The 18,335-nt window shown below is 43.1% G+C and overlaps 1 protein-coding gene across 1 annotated transcript in view; it reads left to right on the top strand.

Moving 5' to 3' along the window:
• Pcca (propionyl-CoA carboxylase subunit alpha) overlaps positions 1-18,335 on the top strand; it is a 293,212-nt gene that overhangs the window by 139,304 nt on the left and 135,573 nt on the right. The window contains 4 exon segments of the mRNA XM_038310358.1: positions 5,832-5,896; positions 5,898-5,967; positions 13,130-13,212; positions 13,214-13,233. Of these exon segments, the coding sequence (XP_038166286.1) occupies positions 5,832-5,896; positions 5,898-5,967; positions 13,130-13,212; positions 13,214-13,233 (238 nt within the window).

Here is an 18,335-nt window from a genome sequence, read left to right as displayed (position 1 = left end):
TCCCCTGGACTCCACGTACTCGGCAGGCTGAGGCAGGAGGATTGGCATGTGACAGTTCCAGGCCAGTTTTGGCTTCAGTGTGACACCCTGTATAAACTGTAAAACAAACAAAGGAAAACCTCAAAAGCAGGGGGGTCAGTTAGGAGAACTCGGGAGCTGCTGGAGGAGGCCTCTGCTGCTCAGACTGGGAGTTTGCCACACAGGAAGTAGCGCCAGCAGCACCTTACACCATCGCTGAATGAGAGTCAGGAGCTGGAAATGCTTGGGTTAGGTGAATGAAGGAGTCCGCATGGCTCCTCTACATAGATTGTAAACCAACACATGTGAAAATGTACTACATTGAGAATATAAAATGTAAGAAAATCAGTAGATGCTGAAGTTAGTGTGGAAAATGGAGAAACAGCTATTTTTATAGTTTCTTGGCATCCCAACATATATACTTAATAAACACCATGGAAACTGTTTCATGCTAGCAACCTTGCCAAGGGGCCAGGGCTCACCCAGGTTCTGCATCTCTTGTTATCATCTGTGACACACATGCACATGCGTGCACACACAGGCATGCAGACACACAACTGAAACTGGGTAGACGGAATATAATCACGAGGAAACACCAGACAAACCACCCTGAAAGACAATCAACAAAATAAATGGCCTCTGATCTCCAAAGGTGTCAAGGTCAACAAACACAAAGAGAAGGCAGCAGCTTATCTAGATCAAAGCAAACTGGAGCACAGACTGCTCAGGGCAAGGGTTTCGCACTAGATCCTGGACCAGGAAAAAAGGCTTTCCTTTGTAGTAAAAGTCATAAGCGGGACCACGGGGGAATCTGAGTAAAGTCTGTAGATTAGATAGACACTGGTTGCAGTGAGACCTATCTTCTCCTTAGGAACTCCACAGGACGATATTTAGAAGCTGTCTTCTCTTTAACTTACCTTCGAGTGTTTCTGTTAGAAAATGGTGTGTGTGGTCTGTGGTCTATGCATCCAAAGAATCAGCACAGAGATATGCTGAGGGGCCGTGGACTCAGAGCCTCTCTGTCAAGGGTGGACAGTAATTATCTAGTTTTGCCAACTTTCGAAGATTCTGAAATTACTACAGAATAAGTTGGGTTTTTGTTTTGTTTTGTTTTTTAAAATAAAAGGCTCTTTCCCTTCTCCCTACTATTAACTTTGATGTTTACTTATTTACCTGGTGAATTCTAAAGGGAAGGAAAGGAAGGAAAGTTTACTATATTGTTAAGTGACTGCTTTGTTGGTCAAACGTGGATTCCCCCACAGATACACTAAATTACTTGTAAGCTTTTGTGAAAGTCGAGAAATTTTAGAGCATAGTATACCTAGGTTAAACTTAATTTCCAAGTCCCCAGGTTTTTTTCCGAGGCAGTGGCCTCGGCCTCTGTTTGATCCTGGTGGAGTGCACAGCTAGTGTCTGGCCTGCTGTTTGGGAACCAGCGGCAGTCAGAAGGCGGCTCCAGGGGCCTCCCTCTGTGGCCTGGTCATGATTTCTCATGCAGATGGGAGATCTGGTGAACTCTGGCACAGGCCACCCCAATTCCCAATCTAAAACTCTCAGTCATAATTTTTATGATTATGTGATTAATAATATTAGTGAGGCTATAAACTAACTCTGAAAGAATTCTCTACTGTCCAGATACTGTTTATACAGGGACTCATTCAAATGGCATTGTCTTTCCTGGGACATGGAAAGAAAGCAAACTGAATGTGTAGCGGTTCCTCTCATACGGCTCGTCCTGTCCATCTGGTGTTTTGAGCTTTTTATGTATGGAATAGTGTCCTGATCACTCCTGATTTGGCTTTAGAATTACTTCCTGGACAGTAGGTCTTGGAGCAGCTAGTTGTGCTGTGATCCATACATGGAAAAGTGTTACATTACTGTCTGCCTTAGAGAAGCAAAGCAGCTGATGATTTGATTTCACATAGTCAGTGTGGGGTGTGCTATTGGGGGGAGGCTGCTTGTCCGTTCCTGGCTGCCCAACCTGAAATAACCACACAGAAACTGTATTACATGAATCACTGCTTGGCCAATCACTTCAGCGTATTGCTATCTAGCTCTTATATCTTTGGTTAACCCATTTCTATTATTTTATACTTTACCACAAGGCTCGTGCCCGACCAGCAAGGTTCTGGCTGGTGACTCGCATCTTTCTCCTGTGGTGGCTCCATGGTGTCTAATTGACTCCACCTACTCTCCCAGTATATTCTGTTAAGCAATTGGCCGAAAGCAACTTCTTTATTAACCAACAAAAGCAACACATAAGACAGAAGGACTTCCCACACCAGTATGCTATTTAGAGAACTTTAAGGACAAATGTATTTGAGTTTTAATTTTATTCTTGACACATTATTTAGTGAAATATAAGTCTTTTTTATGTTGTATTTACTATACATGTAGAAAGATTTTTAAAAATATTCAAGGAATGGAAGCAGCCTAGATGTCCATCAATAGATATGTGTTGTAAGTGTGATGTATAGACACAATAGAATTTTAGTCTGCTTAAAAGAAAAATGAAATTATGAAAATTTCAGAGAATCAGAGAAGTGGATGGGGCTGGAGAAGAATTATATTAAGCAAGATGACCCAGACTCAGAAAGATACCAACCCTGCCTTCTCGTTCATATGATCATGGCCACCCTAGTTGTGTATGTGTGTGTGTGTGTGTGTGTTTATAAATGTGGTGAAGTCAGAAAGGACATAAAGATAGTATAAAATGAGCTTCTGAGGGGTGGGGGGATCATGAGGGCATATATGACAGGAAGGATGGAAGGAAGGAGATGGGAGGGGGATCACCTGTGAAGTTTGCAGGAAGGCTGGTCGAGCACCTAGTACTTTGTGTGCCAACTTAAAAATGTTTAAAAAATAATGCTGTAACAAAAAAAAAAGGAGATGCCCATTTTTGTGCTTGGCTCTGTTGTTTAATACCCTAAATATAAGTAATTTTTGTCCATAATCCTTTGGGTTACCTTTTCTAAAGCCAACACCCCCGTTTCAGCTATGCGTATGGAATGAAATGCCAATGTGTCATTGCCCTGCCGTTTGCATTCATTCCAATTTTTTGGACATCAGCATCAGAAAGTAACTTTATCTTGTCCAAATTATAAACTGCATTTTAAAGCCATGTTATGTTATATTTACTGAAGGCAGATTGTGGTTTTTGGGTATTGGCAGTAAGGAAGGCTGAGAAACCTGTCCCAGGACTAGGCTGTAAGGAAAATTCAGTAAAGCTGACTGTGAAATATTACATCTGTGGGCAAATACTTGTTTTATTTCACTAACTGGAGCAATGACTGTAGATGCTAGACGCCTCACTAACTCATTTACTATTTCAGCAGCAGTTGGGGGAGAATTTCTAGTGAATGGGCAAGCTAAGTTGTTGATTTTCACGTAAGAACAATTACTTTTCTCTCTTTGAACTAAATCACCGCTGCTCCTCAGTCTTCTGACTTCGGTCCCTCCCGTGGGGAATTATTTCTGGCACACTTTGTGTGTTGTGATTCCTGGGACAGCGTGTGGGGTTGACTTCATTTGCCTGTGTCTGCTGCTTCTCCTGCTCTTTTGCTCCCTTCCTGCTGATGGCCCTGGCTAGGCCTGGAGACCCTCTTACCTTCTGCTGCCCCGGACTGGAATGGAGTCACTCAGACGGCAGCAGCCTGTCTCTCACAGACGTCCATCTCCCCTGCTCAGAGTGAAGCGTGTATTTTCCTCTTGCCCTCTCCCTGTCAGTCAGCCACGCCATCTCGGTTACACGGGTTACACGGTAGGACGCACGTCCTTTCCTCAACATTAGCCTAGCCTCCCAGTCTGTGACTAAATCCCTTCCTTTCCCTCACGTCCCAGTCCTTTTCTCTGCAGACACTGCCAGCCCTTTGCTGTGGACCACAGTCTGGGCGGTTTCCATGGTGCAGTTGTGGACAGTGTGTTTCCCACCTTCACTCCTATCCCTGTGCATCTTCCTTGTGATGTGCAAACCTGCTTTCCTCCCTGCTTCTCACCGCCATTCTCAACTCTCTGAAGGACAGTGACCCTCTGTGGCCTCTTGGCCCTTGACTGCTGCATTGGGTGATATCTCCTCCTCTTTGGCTTGAGTGTCCACCCTCCTGGCAGTCTTCTTTACACAAATGCCACTGGCAGTCATTTGCTCTGTGCAACAGTGAGAAACCTACTTTGTGTATGAGTGTTTTGCTTGTATATATGTATGTATACCATGTACACGTCTTGTGTCCCTGGTGTTTGGGCATCAGATCCCCTGAACTGGAGTTTTGGGTGATTGTGAGCCGCCGTGTGGGCGCTGGGAACTGAACCTGTGTCCTCTGCAAGAGCAACAAGTGTTCTTAACCACTGAGCCACCTTTCCAGCCCGTGAAAATCCTCCAGACAGGTCAAATTACTTATAATGTCCACACCTGAAGTTTCCATCCCCACATCTTTTGAACTTGCCGTGGTTATTTCTTGCGTACAGGCACGTCTGTCGCCGCTGAGAGCCGTCTTCCAAACGCGCTTTGGTTCTGTCCACTTGTGATACAGGTCCAGCTGTTGATCCTCCTTTAGAGCACCACTCTTTTCAAGGAGCTTTTTAAAATTCTTGCCCCTTTGGCTCGTCTTTTTAATTAAGCATCTTGACAAACGCTGCCTATTTGTAGATAAATGTCAAAGGTGTCACAGCCCTTCTGTTACCTCCGCAATGACAGTGTTTGTTTGTTTAATAAACGCCCTTATAAATGTCTAGCATGCCTATGCTTCAGGCGTGTAGTTGATTTGGGGTATTCTCTGCCTATTAATTTAGAGTCTTTGGGAGTAGTACTGTTTGTCTGTGAGCTAAATTGTTGCCTGCAAAGCAGGGTTGGGATAGGGGTACATTTCTCACAGACATTTATTTTATTTTGCAGTCTAATTCTGGAACTTGGTATGAGGGTTTGAGGAGAGTGGAATGATTTAAGAATTGGATTTTATGCAGTTTAGACATACAATTGGGAACAGAGATGGTAACATGTTTACATAGTTTGGTGATGCCGTCTAGAAGAAAGAGATGCAAAGAAAAAAAAAATGCCTGGAAGGAGATAGTAAGTTGGTTAATATTGATTAGCCTATGGATGGTTAGTCATTTTGTCTCCATATGTGAATCTCATGTTCATGGTAACCTGCTGTAACCAAGATGTCTAGATACAATGGTACGGACACTATGGAAATAGATGTGGTTTTATGTAATTATTTTGTTGGTTCTTCCAAATAGTGAGATCATTGAAGGGAGCAAACATAGGCGCACACAGATAGACAGACAAGCAGACCAGGGGTCATCTACTTCATTTGCATTGCTAAAGTGAGATTCCTGCCACCTCAGGAAGCCTGAGAGGAGGGTGTTGAACTTGCACCCCTTGTTTGGGAGTTAGTTGCTGTGCTCAGTGCAAGCAGAGCTGACAATGAAGTCTGAGTGGGCGGGTTTGGTTTTGCTTTTGCTTTAATATTTTTGTTAGCTAGGGAGACAAGTAATTGAGTTATTGGTAGAAAAGGGGAGAAAGAGACAGAGAGAGTGTGCTTTTGTGTCACAGGTCAATATTGGTATCTTTCTTATTAGCTCTCCAGAGTCTCTCACTAACCTGGAGCTCACTGACTTGACCAGACTGCCTGGCCAGCAAGCTCTAGGGATCCCCCTATCTCTGCCCACCCAACACTGGCACACAGGTGTACACAGCTATCCTCAGCATTTTTTACATGGGAGTGAAACTGAGTTCCTTATGCTTGTATGGCAAGGATTTTATCAATTCCCTCAGTCTGCTGAAAATCAGATTGTTAGCTGACTCATTGTTTTCCAATCCCTGCCTGAAATTTTGTTTTTAGGTGTTACACACAACATCCCATTGCTTCGCGAGGTGATAGTCACACACACGCTTTGTGAAAGGGGATATCAGCACCAAATTTCTCTCTGATGTGTATCCTGATGGCTTCAAAGGTATGTACATATATGTATGTGCTTGAATTATTTAGTTCTCAGGAGTTCATTGAATTATGCCAGGCTATTTTTATTCTTAATTGCTACACACAATGTTTCTGTTATGAACAAAGGTTCTTTGACTTCTGTTCTACTTAGTGTGTTAGCTCTTTGAGTAATTTTGACCATTAACATTCATGATTTTGATTGTGCATGGGTGATTCACAAATGTAGCCACCTTCAGCTTTTCTCTTCAAAACAAACAAACAAAAGCTGTGTGTGGTTTCCGCTCATGTGTGAGAGTCTGGTTCATGCTCACCAGCCATGCTCACATGGAGGTAGAAGGCAGTCTCTCGGGGTAACAGTTTTAAGTGTAAAAAATGAATGTTTTGGAAGAAGAAAATGTCCTCCGTGTTAAATTTAACACTGACAAGTTGTCAGTGGGTATTTCCAAGTCACAGAAGAATATTCCATCAAATCGGAGATTGAGAGAGCACCGAAGACCTGGCTAACATCAGTAGAAACCAATGGATTTACCTGAGACTTTGTAGTAGTACCTAGACGGAAATCTCTAGTGAACTGGGGTTTGAAGGCTGATTCTTGGCTTCAAGTGCTTTAGGGACTTGGTGTAGATTAGCAGCCCTTGCTGAGCATGTGTGAAGCACTGGACTTTGATCCCTGTTAAATATCAAGTTAACTATAAAACAAAGAGCACATGTTTTAGTACAGAAAGTACACTAACTGTATAGTTATATTTCAGACTACACGTAAATTCAGCTCACCTTTGTGTAGTTTACTGTTGAGTGCATTTGCAAAATGGTCTTTAGTTCAGTCTATATAATAAAATTTTTGTAAATTAAATCAAAAAAAGCCAATTTGAATATTCTCTGAATTTTATCTTTAGAGTTCTATCATTAAGAGAAATTAAGAATTTCTTTTATTTGTATAAAAGCAATAATAATTCATCAGATTATTTTTCCTAAATACATTTTTGAATTTTCAAAAATACAGAATAAACTACATCTTGGCTGTGATTATAACTGAGTATTATCTCATCTGCTATCTGCTATCCTGAGGTCGGAACCATGTAGGCCATTACTTCTTACTGTTTCCTTAGCAACAACCCTCAGGAGACACTATATAAACACCTGTTTAATCAGTGAAAAGAAACCCTGTCCGTGGTGTTGATGAAAAGGATGCTGTGGATGTTTTAAGTCACCTGTACACATATCTAGATGAACAGCTCTCCCTGTTTGATTCTAATATTTTGTTCTCTTCACTAAACTTTAGAAGATGTGGTAAAGTTGGGAAGCAGATTTAGAACTTCCGTGTGGTTCCATGTCCGCCCAAATAATTTATTTGTGTGGGTGACATGAGAAGGAAATAATGGGCAGAAGGAAAAAGTAGGTAGAAGAAATTTAAGTCAACTCTCAGAAACAATTTTTATATGTATGTGAGCGTTTGTTTATATTCATGTATAATTATATGTGAGCATAAACGTATACATGGGCAAGCACCCTTGATGAGGATACATAGTCTACTTTTAAAATTCTGTAAAATGTTGCAAATTCTTTAGGAGCTATGACCCCCTTCACCTGAGAAACTGACCTTAGAGCTGAGCACACGCTCCCACAGGACACCATGTTTCCTCTGCAGTACAGAACTGTTTATGCCACTCTTCTACTTGCGACAGAAAGGGCCCTGGCTGTTGACTGTGCTAATCTGCCAGGAGAACTGTTTACAATGACGTAATCTCAGCTTTCATTTCTCATGAAGCTCAAAGAAGCTATGTGATCACTAAGAGAGGAACTGGCTCTAGAGTTTCTTCCTTTTTCTTAGAGTCTTAAGATGTGACCCAAGACAGGCTTTGAATGTGAGGCCTATGCCTGGCTGCTTCTTTTCTTAAAATCACTTTTTTTATTTAAAATGTTTCTCATATAATATATTTTGATCATGTTTGTTCTCTTTCTTGAAGTCATTCCAGAAGCCTGCCTCCTTACCTACCCGACTTCATGTTCAGAGAAACATATAACTAAAGTCAAATAAAAACAAAGCAAAAAAGACAAAAAGCACCAAACCGCAACAAAAAAAGCACACAAAAATTATGAAGTCCATTTTGTGTTAGTCAAGTACTCCTGAGTTTCAGGCCTGTCCTGTAGGGTGGTTGATATGCCCAGTATCACTCCTGTAAATGGGGGCTTTGCTGTCCCACCCGGTCCTGCAGCTGCTTTTAAAACAACCATTAAAAAAGATTGATATTAATCACAAACCGTTTGGTCTGTTGCTCAGGCTTATTACTAATTAGCTCTTATAACTCAAATTAACTCATTTCTATTCATCCATATTTTGCCACATGGCTTCGTGGTTAAACTGTTCTCTAATACAACTTTTTGCTCTGACAGCTTGCTGGCGTCTGCCCTGATTCTGCCCTTCTTCTCTCTGTATCTCTGCTTGGATTTCCTGCCTGGCTTTATCCTGCCTTGCTATAGGCCAAATCAGTTTCTTTTTTACCAATGATAATAAAACCTATTCACAGCATATAGCAGGGTTATCCCACAGCACACTCCATGGAGAAAACTGATCGCTCTTCTCCCTGATCTGCTCTTCTCCCTCTTCCTGCACCTATCAATTGCAAACAACGTCTTGGTTAGGGGTAGGACTCTGTTCTCACTTCTCCATGCTCTGATTTTGTCTGCCTTGAATTTTGCGGGTCCTTTGCATGGTGTCACAGTCTCTGTGACTTCACTTGTACATTAATCCCTTTTTCTTCATGTGTGGGATGGAGTGCAGGGCCTTGTACATGACAGGTCAGAAGAGTGAGTCTGGATCTCCAGCCCTGATGATGGGGTTCCTCTTTCCTTTCCTTTCCTTTCCTTTCCTTTCCTTTCCTTTCCTTTCCTTTCCTTTCCTTTCCTTTCCTTTCTTTCTTTTTTGTGGCAGAGTTTTCAATTACAGCTTGAGTATCCATTGAGTTGGGCTGGGATTTCACAGACTTTTCAATAACATATCATCGGATGGCCTCTATGGACTTTCAATGAGTACACCTTTTAAGACATTCCCAACATCTCCTTTATAGCAGGCTTTCTTGGACTGCCAGTCCATAAATCATGACATGTAAACTAATTATTAGTTATGAATGCTTGGATTTTTTCTTATGCTTGTCCCACTAGCTCTTATAACTTAAATTAACCTGTTTTAATTAATCTATGTTTTGCCTTGGAGCTTTTTATATTTTTTTCATTCTGTATGTCCTACTCCATGTCTGGCTGTCTGGGGACTACCTGACTGGCTGACTGGTCCTGGGTGTCTCCTTACTTTCTCATACTCCCCTCTCTTCTCCTCTGCTCCCTTCCCTTCCCCTCTTCTCCCCTCCCCTCCCCTCTCCTCTCCTCTCCTCCTCTCCTCTCCTCCCCTCCCCTCCCCTCCCCTCACCGTCACCTCCCCTCCCCTCCCCTCCCGTCTCCTCTCCTCCCCTTCTCTCTCCTCTCCTCCCCTCCCCTTTCTTCCCCTCCCCTCCCCTCTCCTCTCCTTTCCTCCCCTCCCCCCCCCTCTCTTCTCCCCTCTTCCCCTTCCCTCCCCTCCCCTCCCCTCTCTTCTCCCCTCCCCTCCCCTTCCCTCCCTTTCCCTCCCCTCCCCTCTCTTCTCCCCTCCCCTCCCCTCCCCTCCTCTCTTCCCCTTATTCTCTCTGCCTACCAGCCCCTACTATCACTCTACTTCCGAGCTATTGGCTGTTCAGCTTTTATTAGACCAATCAGTTACCTTAAACAGGAAAAGCAACACATCTTTACATCATTAAAAAAAAAAATGCAGCATAAACAAATGTAACTCACCTTTACATAGCTAATATGGTATTCCACGACACTCCCTCCCATTTTATTCCCCGAGGTTATTTTCATGCCAGATTTTCCTTCTCTGAGTGGCCACCATCTCCTGTCCTTCAGATTGTGGTTTCCTCTTCCCCAGAACCCCCCTTCCTGAGCAAACTTTAGCTGTGTTAAGCCATCATCTTTGACTGTTTGATGTATGTGCCTGAGAGGCAGCAGGAAGTGGTAAGTGAAGCAGCCCAGGACCTTCTCAATATGTTTGGGCCAGGTCGCTCTTCCCCATTGGGGTTACCCATCTGTTTCCCATCTGGCCTGATCTCCTCGGCACTGTTCATAGGGAAGTGCCTGTCTACGACTGCATTAAATTTTCTATTATATGTGTTTATTTGTAACTGAGGGCACTTTTACAAAAGGTTCTTAGATTTGAACTTTGAAATGATTGAATCTAAAATTTAAAAATAGGATTTGCAAGACTTGTTAACTTTTTGAATTTGAATGTTGAAAAGCAAATTTTGTTTCAAAGCTAAGGAAAAAATGAAAGAAAGCTATTTTTAAGAACTCTAATCTCAGTTCACCAGGCTTGATCATTTTCTGTCTATTTCTCTGGTACCCTTGTTATACTTTAACTTCAAGCCCCTTTAAAAACAGTATTAGAATTACCTATTTTCCTTTGGGAAATTACTGATTTTTTTGTAAGAATTTGAACATGTGACGTATGCATGTGTTATCATATTCTTTCTCTTGTGCGCTGCTGAGGATAGATTTCATAATCTGCTCCTGGGATTACCCAAGAACTCTGAGAACCATTAGTCCTCTCATGTTCCAAGGACCTTAGTGTATCTACTGATCTTTGTGTGTTACTGAGGAGTTGGAGCCCACTCACTGGTTCGTTTGTAAATAACTACAGTGAGTCCCTTAGGTGTCGACATGGGAACAATGATATCATCGTGTATTTTGTGTCCTGGGGTCTGAAGCCATTAGTAGATTAGTAGGTCCCAGGGAATAAATATAGAAATACTTCACCTAGGAAATGGGGGCCAATGAAAAGCAAATAGGAACATTTCTCTCGTCTTGCTGACTGACCGACGCAGGGCTCCTGAGCCACACTTGAGGAGCTCTTCCGGGTGTTCGTTCTGGGAAGTCTGGGTCTCCTTTCTGTGATCCACCTCGTATAGAATGTTTGGTTGTGGATTGTGTGGGTCTTGTCTTCCCTGCTCCAGTGTAAGGAGACAATCAGGGACATGCCATGGCCCATGGGTTGTGGTTATGAGGTCAATGAGGGGTGTGTCTCTGGAATCCTAGAATCCTAGGTGTGGGCTCCCATGTTGTGTTACGGTACATTCAGTCTGGGATTTGTCCCAAAGAGAGATGTATTGCTTGGGTTTTCTTTACCCTTCTATTTTTTGGGAAACACCTTCATGTAGAAGAATGTGCTACAGATCTTGAAAAATATTTATATTTAAATTCTTAGTATTTTTAGTTTATTTTGAATGAGTTTTGGAAATAATGTTCAAATCACTTTATTTCTTTTTTCAAATAAATGTGTGTGCCTACTGGATATCCTTAGCTCGAACTCCGGTTGTACACACTGCACCATGTGCTTGTCTGCTGTCACATGACTAGCAGCAGACTTGTAGAGGCTTCAGCTCTCAAGTGGCCTGCTAATTACAGACCCTGTAGTGTGTGGCTTCTGCTTTGATACCCATTGATTCTTGCACAAATCTGCCGGTGGAGCCAGTTACCTGCTGCAAGGCAGTCAGGCGTGTGACGCCTGCCAGGGGCTACACTACTGCTGCCGGGAACAAACTTTGGTGTTGAAAGAAACTGAGGGAGAGAGAAATTCGTTGATTTATTTATTGATCGATCTGTTGGTTGATCTGCCTTCAAGTTCTGGCTACATACATAGGGGCAGGAGAAGCAAACCTCTATTTCCTTTGAGTCCTTCATGCTAGGGAAACATGGCCTTGTCCCTGATCGGCATCAACCTGCGTCAGCAGAGGTCAGATCGTTGGCCTCTTATCCTTACTGTCCTTAGAAGTGAACTTATGGATGGGAGCAATGACAAAGATCAGCTGTGAGGAGCTGGTGTGCTTCCTAGAGATCTCCTTGGGGCTGGCTTTCCCATTTCTTGTTTTGTTCTGTGTACCTATTTAAATCTCTTTCCTGGGGCTGGAGAGATGTTTAGCAGTTAAGAGTACTTGCTTTTCTTCCAGAGGACCCAAGTTCAGTTTCTTACACTTCATATCAGAAGCTTATAATCGTCTATACCTCCAGCTTCAGGGGACCCAACACCTCTGGCCTCCATGGGCATCTGCATTCATGTGCACGTGCTCACATGCAGAGAAACTCCTACGTATAGTTTAAAATAAAAAAAAAATAAGAGTTTTGAACTGTTCGACTTAGGTGCTGGGACCCAGACTCTCAAGAGCCATGTATGAATACCTGCTCAATTCTGAGCCAGCTCGAATGCCTTAGTTTTATTATTTTAATGGGTGATATATCTAAACAGTCGTTTCTTTCTCTAAAAGAGTCAATAAACATTAATACTTCATGTCCCTTCAGAGCTCAGATGAAAGGGCTAGTGGTAAGGTACAGGGGAGGGAATCAGCCATATGTCAAACCACCTTTCTGCTAGCTGCTGCAGAGAGGTTCTGGCCACCTTCAACACCTGTGCCTTCAACACTTTATTGTTCACATTGCAGAGAAGCCAGACTGTACATTTTGGGATTGTCTCCTCATAGCTTTTAGGATAAAGGCATTGGTACTCAGTCACAGCTTAGCAAACTCAGTCATTTCTTGTTCTCCACTATACATGAATAAGTTTGAAATATAGTTGCTTAGACAAGAAGCTTCCACCGAAATTTAAGTCATGGTTTTGTGTAAAAAATAAGTGTTAGATTGCTAGTTGGAAATTTGCTTTCAAGAATGTCAATATTCGGGGCTGGAGAGATGGCTCAGAGGTTAAGAGCATTGCCTGTTCTTCCAAAGGTCCTGAGTTCAATTCCCAGCAACCACATGGTGGCTCACAACCATCTGTAATGGGGTATGGTGCCCTCTTCTGGCTTGCAGGCATATACACAGACAGAATATTGTATACATAATAAATAAATAAATATTTAAAAAAAAGAATGTCAATATTCTGGTATTTGTAAATCTGTGAACAGAGAATTCTGGCCTGGAAAATTAATAAACTTTAAAAACAAACCAAAGTCCCTGTCCCCTATGTTAGGCAGTGAGCTTCGAGTGAGCATAGTCCATTTTAGATGCCTGGTAAAGTTCTTGTCTGATTGACTAATGGCTGTAAGAGGAAGTGCAGATGTTGACATTACAGATGTGACTGATGGCTTGATTTCCTGCAGGACACATATTAACACAGAGCGAGAGAAACCAGTTATTGGCCATAGCGTCATCGTTGTTTGTGGCATCCCAGTTACGAGCACGGGCACTTTCAAGAGCATTCAAGGTACGAAATGAAGAGTCAGAAAATACTGATGATTATCTTGTCTGCACAGAAACATGCCAGCAAAAGCATGGTCTGATCTTGGGTCTTGATCTTCTCAGGGTCTTTGAGGAAATTACCGTAAAGTCACTGTTTGATGTGGTGCTGTGAGTGCTTTAGTCTAACTTTATCTCCCTCCCCCCCCTCCCCTCCCCTCCCTCCCTCCCTCCCTCCCTCCCTCCCTCCCTCCCTCCCTTCCTTCCCTTGGAAAAGAATATCTTAGCTGTCTAATTAGACATCAGTAGACCACTCTGATATTTGATGGGAATTTTATTCAGCTTAGCATGCATTGGTTATTTCTAGTTTGTTAATTTTATAGTCTTGAAAAATGTTCACCACACAGCATGAGAAACCAATCTGAGTGGTTAAAAGACAAATGTCACATTCGAAGCTGCAAGATGAGATGGTTGTCTGTAACCCAAGGATAACTTCTAACTCTCTGATGACCCAGATGAAAAGGGAAACACACCATTACCAGAATAAGAACAAAATTCTCAAGGGCAATGTTTGTCTTTCAGTGACGATGTCACTGATCATAGAGCTGTGCTTGCTAGAGTGTCCCTTTAAGGAAATCCGTTGTCTTCTTGCTTTTCCGCAAGAGGAACAGTAAGAGAGTGAACTGATGGTGAAGGCTTCCGGCAAGCTCTGCTCAGCACCGGTCAGGATCACATTGCCTCTGGGGAAGCAGACAAGATCACAGTTGTGTGTGATTGCATCTTAGTACTTAATGTGGTCCATTTAGGCTGCTTCTTCAGAGGAAGTGCTAGAAGCTCAGTGCACAGTCTTTTGGGAGTAATGAATGATTCAGTAACTATCTGGAGAGGTGTGTGGCCATGATTCAGCTAACTAGAGATGATTGACAGAAGAGGGGGAGTGGTCAGAGCCATGACACTGATGACTACTTCCCCTGATGGCCCGCAGTCCAGGATGGCAGTCAGGAGCCACATGTGCTCTTACGATTAAACCTAAAAACCCAGTTTCCCCATCACCCTGGCCATATTTCAAGTGCTCAGTAGCCACATGTGGTGCAAGGGCTATGGGCTCTGCGAACACAATGGTCCTTTTCATCTTCGCAGCTCCGCTCCACTGGGGTCCGTGGGCCGCGCTGCTCTAGTGGGGGTGTGCTCAGGAGAGAATCTCAACCTCCTGTTATTTGTGGCTACTTCTTGAATGACTGTGATATTTCTGCCCTCATTCTCTTCTTATTTGGATTGCTGTTGCCTCAGAAGTCCTAAGTAGTTAAAGGTGAAATGATGTGGCTTTAGGAGCTGTGCTGGCTTTTATTTAAAGGGAATAAATATGCTCATTTATTCTGGGTCAGACTCTGAAGAGGATTTAAAGTAAGAAAAGTGAAAATTGGGTTAATCCCACACTTCGTTAACAGTCACTTTAAAACATTGCAATGCTTTACCTGGGGATGCATTTGCATAATAATTAGAGGCATTCTAGTAGCACTGGAAGGGCAGCTTCTTGTGCTTTGTTTTCTCGCTTTAAACCCAGGGCCGGGGCTGCATTTCCAGAGCTTAATCTTTTTTAATTAAAAAATCCACAGTATTATATTATGATTATTTACTAGCTACTCTTTGGGAGAACTTGTTTGTTTTAGAGGTCTTTAAACATCTGCAATTTACGATAGTATAAGGAGCCCATCAAATCAATTCTCGGCTTCCACAGTCATAAAAAAAAGTGCCCCATCATTTCCTCTCTATCTATCATTTCCCGCCGGCCCCAGTTGTTAACATTTTGAGGGAAATTTCCACACACAAATAGACAAGTTTTACTTGTGTACTTCAGCAAAATGCTGCCTCTGTGAAGCTTAACCCTCCCGAGACAGATGCACCAGGTGTCCGTCAGAAAGCTCGTCACCCCACTTCGCTCTGGTACTGCCTTCAGGGACTATCTTCCTTTGTGCTTGATTTCTCCAGAATTTCTACCCCAAACTAAATTTGTTCGTCGTTACTTTTGTAACTTTACACGTCATATTGTGGAACTCATTGTCTGGTGGGAATAATTATGTTAGTGAAATACAGAGATCAGAGTTCAGTTATGCAGACCGTGTGCACAGCCGTGTGGCAGGTGATTGTTCCTTTCTAATGAGTTGATTTTCTGTGGAACTTGTCACTTACTTAGGCCAAAATGCTCTAAACCAGCACCACCACCAGCAATAGAGGCGCTAAGTTACATTTGCATGTCTGCTGTGGAGGGACCCGATGCCTCCTCCAGGCTGAGGTCTGCTGTCTGGACCTTCCCAGCCTGGCTTCTGCTTTTATGATTGGCTTGGGGATGGAGTGGCCTGTCACCCTCCAGGTGTGGCTCCACCACGCTGTGCTTTCCAAACCGGTAGCTCACGGCCCTTCCTCTGGCTTGCTTCTTTTGGCTGCTGATCTTATTTTCCCAATTTCTCTGTGGCTTTTACTCTTTCATCATTTATGATTTGGAAAAAGACATTACTATGTAGCATAGTATTTAGATAGTAAGTGATAGGGGGGTTCTGGGAAAAAAGAAAAGTTAATGTCAGAAACAATAGTACACTTCTTGGGACGCCTGTAAGTGTGCAGAAACAACTTTTTACATGCATGCATACTGATTGACTTTGTAGTCACAATCCTTCGCAATCCTCAACCCTCTAGGGCTTTGGGGTGTCAGTCACTCAGAGCAGAGGCCTGGAGCACTGTCCCTAGTTCCAAAATAAAGTTAAAAATAAAAACACTTTAATGCAGAGGTGAATATTAAAACTGTTAAAGGAACACGTTCTCTTATGTGAATCTGAAATGATTTTACTGCATTGTGGGTTTGGTGTAGTAATTTGTTGTACTAACTGGTAATTGTTGGAAGGAAAATAACAATGATAGTCCCTTATTCCCTTTTGGTAATGTTTACGCTCAAAATGCCTGCTCTCTTCAGCTCGATACAGCTTGTGGAGCAGTCAGGGGAACTTGCCTCACCCTGGGCAGGCCCACCTCTGCCTCTCAGGCTTCTCAGCTGCTGGTGAGAAGGTCCACCTGCCTTCACATCGCTGTCGTCCTGACGCCCCTCTGTCCGCAGCGTTTCTCTGCAGCTCATCTGCAGTAAACCTTCGCAGCTCTGAGGTTGTCACCCGTGTTTGCTGCTAAGCGTGTAACTTACTGAGGGATAGTGGCTCGGTGACCAACTCTCTCTTTCCTGAGCAGAAAGTGGAAACAGAAAGAGGAAGAGGCAGGTGCAGAGAGAGCCCCGTTCCCCTTTAGATGTCTGTCCTCAGCCTGAACCACGCTGCAAGGGGTAAGAGCAGCGAATCTGTTTTCACACATTGCATTTATTTCAAGGTCTTTGAGAGTAAATACCAACTCTGGGCTTATAAAAGTATTTTTATCGCAGATACACAAAAGTTTACTAAATTCATTGGCCTTATTTTGTTTACTTGCTTTTCCTTTTTTGACTGTGTGCTGGCTAGTATTTTGTCAACTTTGAGTAGGCTAGAATCACTTGGGGAAAGGAAACCTTAATTGAGGGAATGTCTCTATCAGATTGGCCTGTGGGCAAGCCTGTGGGACTTTTGCTTGATAAATGATTGATGTGGGTGGGCTTTCAGCCCATTGGGCCTGGGATTTTAGATGGAATAAGAAAACAGCAAGCCATGGGTAGCAAGCCTGTAAGCAACACTCTTCCATGGCCTCTGCTTCAACTCTTGCCTTTTGGTTTTTGCCTCAAGTTCCTGCCCCGACTTTCAGATGATGGGCTGACTCCAAGCTATAAGGAGAGAATAAACACTTCTCTCCCCCAGTTGCATTTATCACTGATTTATCAACAGCAATTAGAAACCCCACGACAATAACTTTTCTTTTCAGCCCACCAGAAGATGCTTTCAGAATTAGCATGGTTTAATCTCTTTAATTCATTTGGAATTCAGTTAATGATTGTTGCTGATAATGAGGACTAGTGAGTTCAGGCATGGTAGCTCATACTTTTAATCCCATTGCTTGGGAGGCTAGGGCAGAGGGATTGCTATGAGTTTGAGCATAGTATAGGCCACATACTGAGTAACAGGCTGCTAGAACTACGTGGTGAGACCCTGTTGAGAGAGGGAGGGGAGACAGAAAGAAGAGAGGAGAGAGCCATGGTATGTTCCCTTGTGTTAAACAGCAGAACTGACTACTGTAGCCATTTCTAGGTGTAGAGAGAGGTCTGTAGTGTGGACTCTAACAGTGTTTGAAGCAGCCCTCCAGCTTCTTCATCTTGTAGAGCCAAAAGTCTGTATCTAACAATGAACTCCCTTCTCCTGCCCCAGAGCCAACGTTCTGCTCCCTGTTTCTCTAAGTTTAACCACTCTGTGGAATACTACTTTAACTAGGCAAAGATGTGTTACATTTGTTTATGCTGCATTTGTTTAACGATGTAAAGATGTGTTGCTTTTCCTGCCTAAGGCACCTGATTGGTCTAATAAAAAGCTGAACAGCCAATAGCTAGGCAGTAGAGTGATAGTCAGGGCTGGCATGCAGAGAGAATAACAGGAGGGGGAACCTAGGTATGAAAGGAAAGAGAGAGGAGAGAAAGAGAGGGAGACGCCCATGGGCAGCCAGACAGACAGACTTGGAGTAGGAAGTACAGAAGGAAGGAAAGGTAAAATGCCCCAAGGCAAAATGTAGATGAAGAGAAACAGGTTAAGTTAGTTATAAAAGCTAAGGTAATTTGCATGAGGACACCTTACAGAGTGTGACATTATCCTGCCATGTCTCTTACCCACTGAAAGTGCACACACCAAAAGGCTTTTGATTATGGCATAGCCGTAAGTTAGATTTTTGGAGGATAGGAAAGCATGGATTGCTTGGGCTGTTTTGACTCCTTTACCCCAGCACTGAACTGGTGTGGACCAGCACCTAGAGAGGTACCAGGAGTTTGGTTCCAGCTCCATGGTAAGATGGTACAAACAGCTTTGGCCAAGCTGCTTCACCTTATGCCTTCATCTTCCTGTCTGAATAATAACAGTTTTGTATGGGGTGGCTGCCCAAGGCGTCTTCAGCTCAGAGCCTGTTTGAATTGAACGAGGTCGTAGATTTTACTTCATGCCCATAATTTCTTCCCAGTAC

This window comes from Arvicola amphibius, chromosome 13 (assembly GCF_903992535.2).
Source record: "Arvicola amphibius chromosome 13, mArvAmp1.2, whole genome shotgun sequence".
Taxonomy (NCBI): Eukaryota; Metazoa; Chordata; class Mammalia; order Rodentia; family Cricetidae; genus Arvicola; species Arvicola amphibius.
Note: the sequence above shows the minus strand (reverse complement) of the source record. Positions and strands in the feature narration are given on the sequence as shown.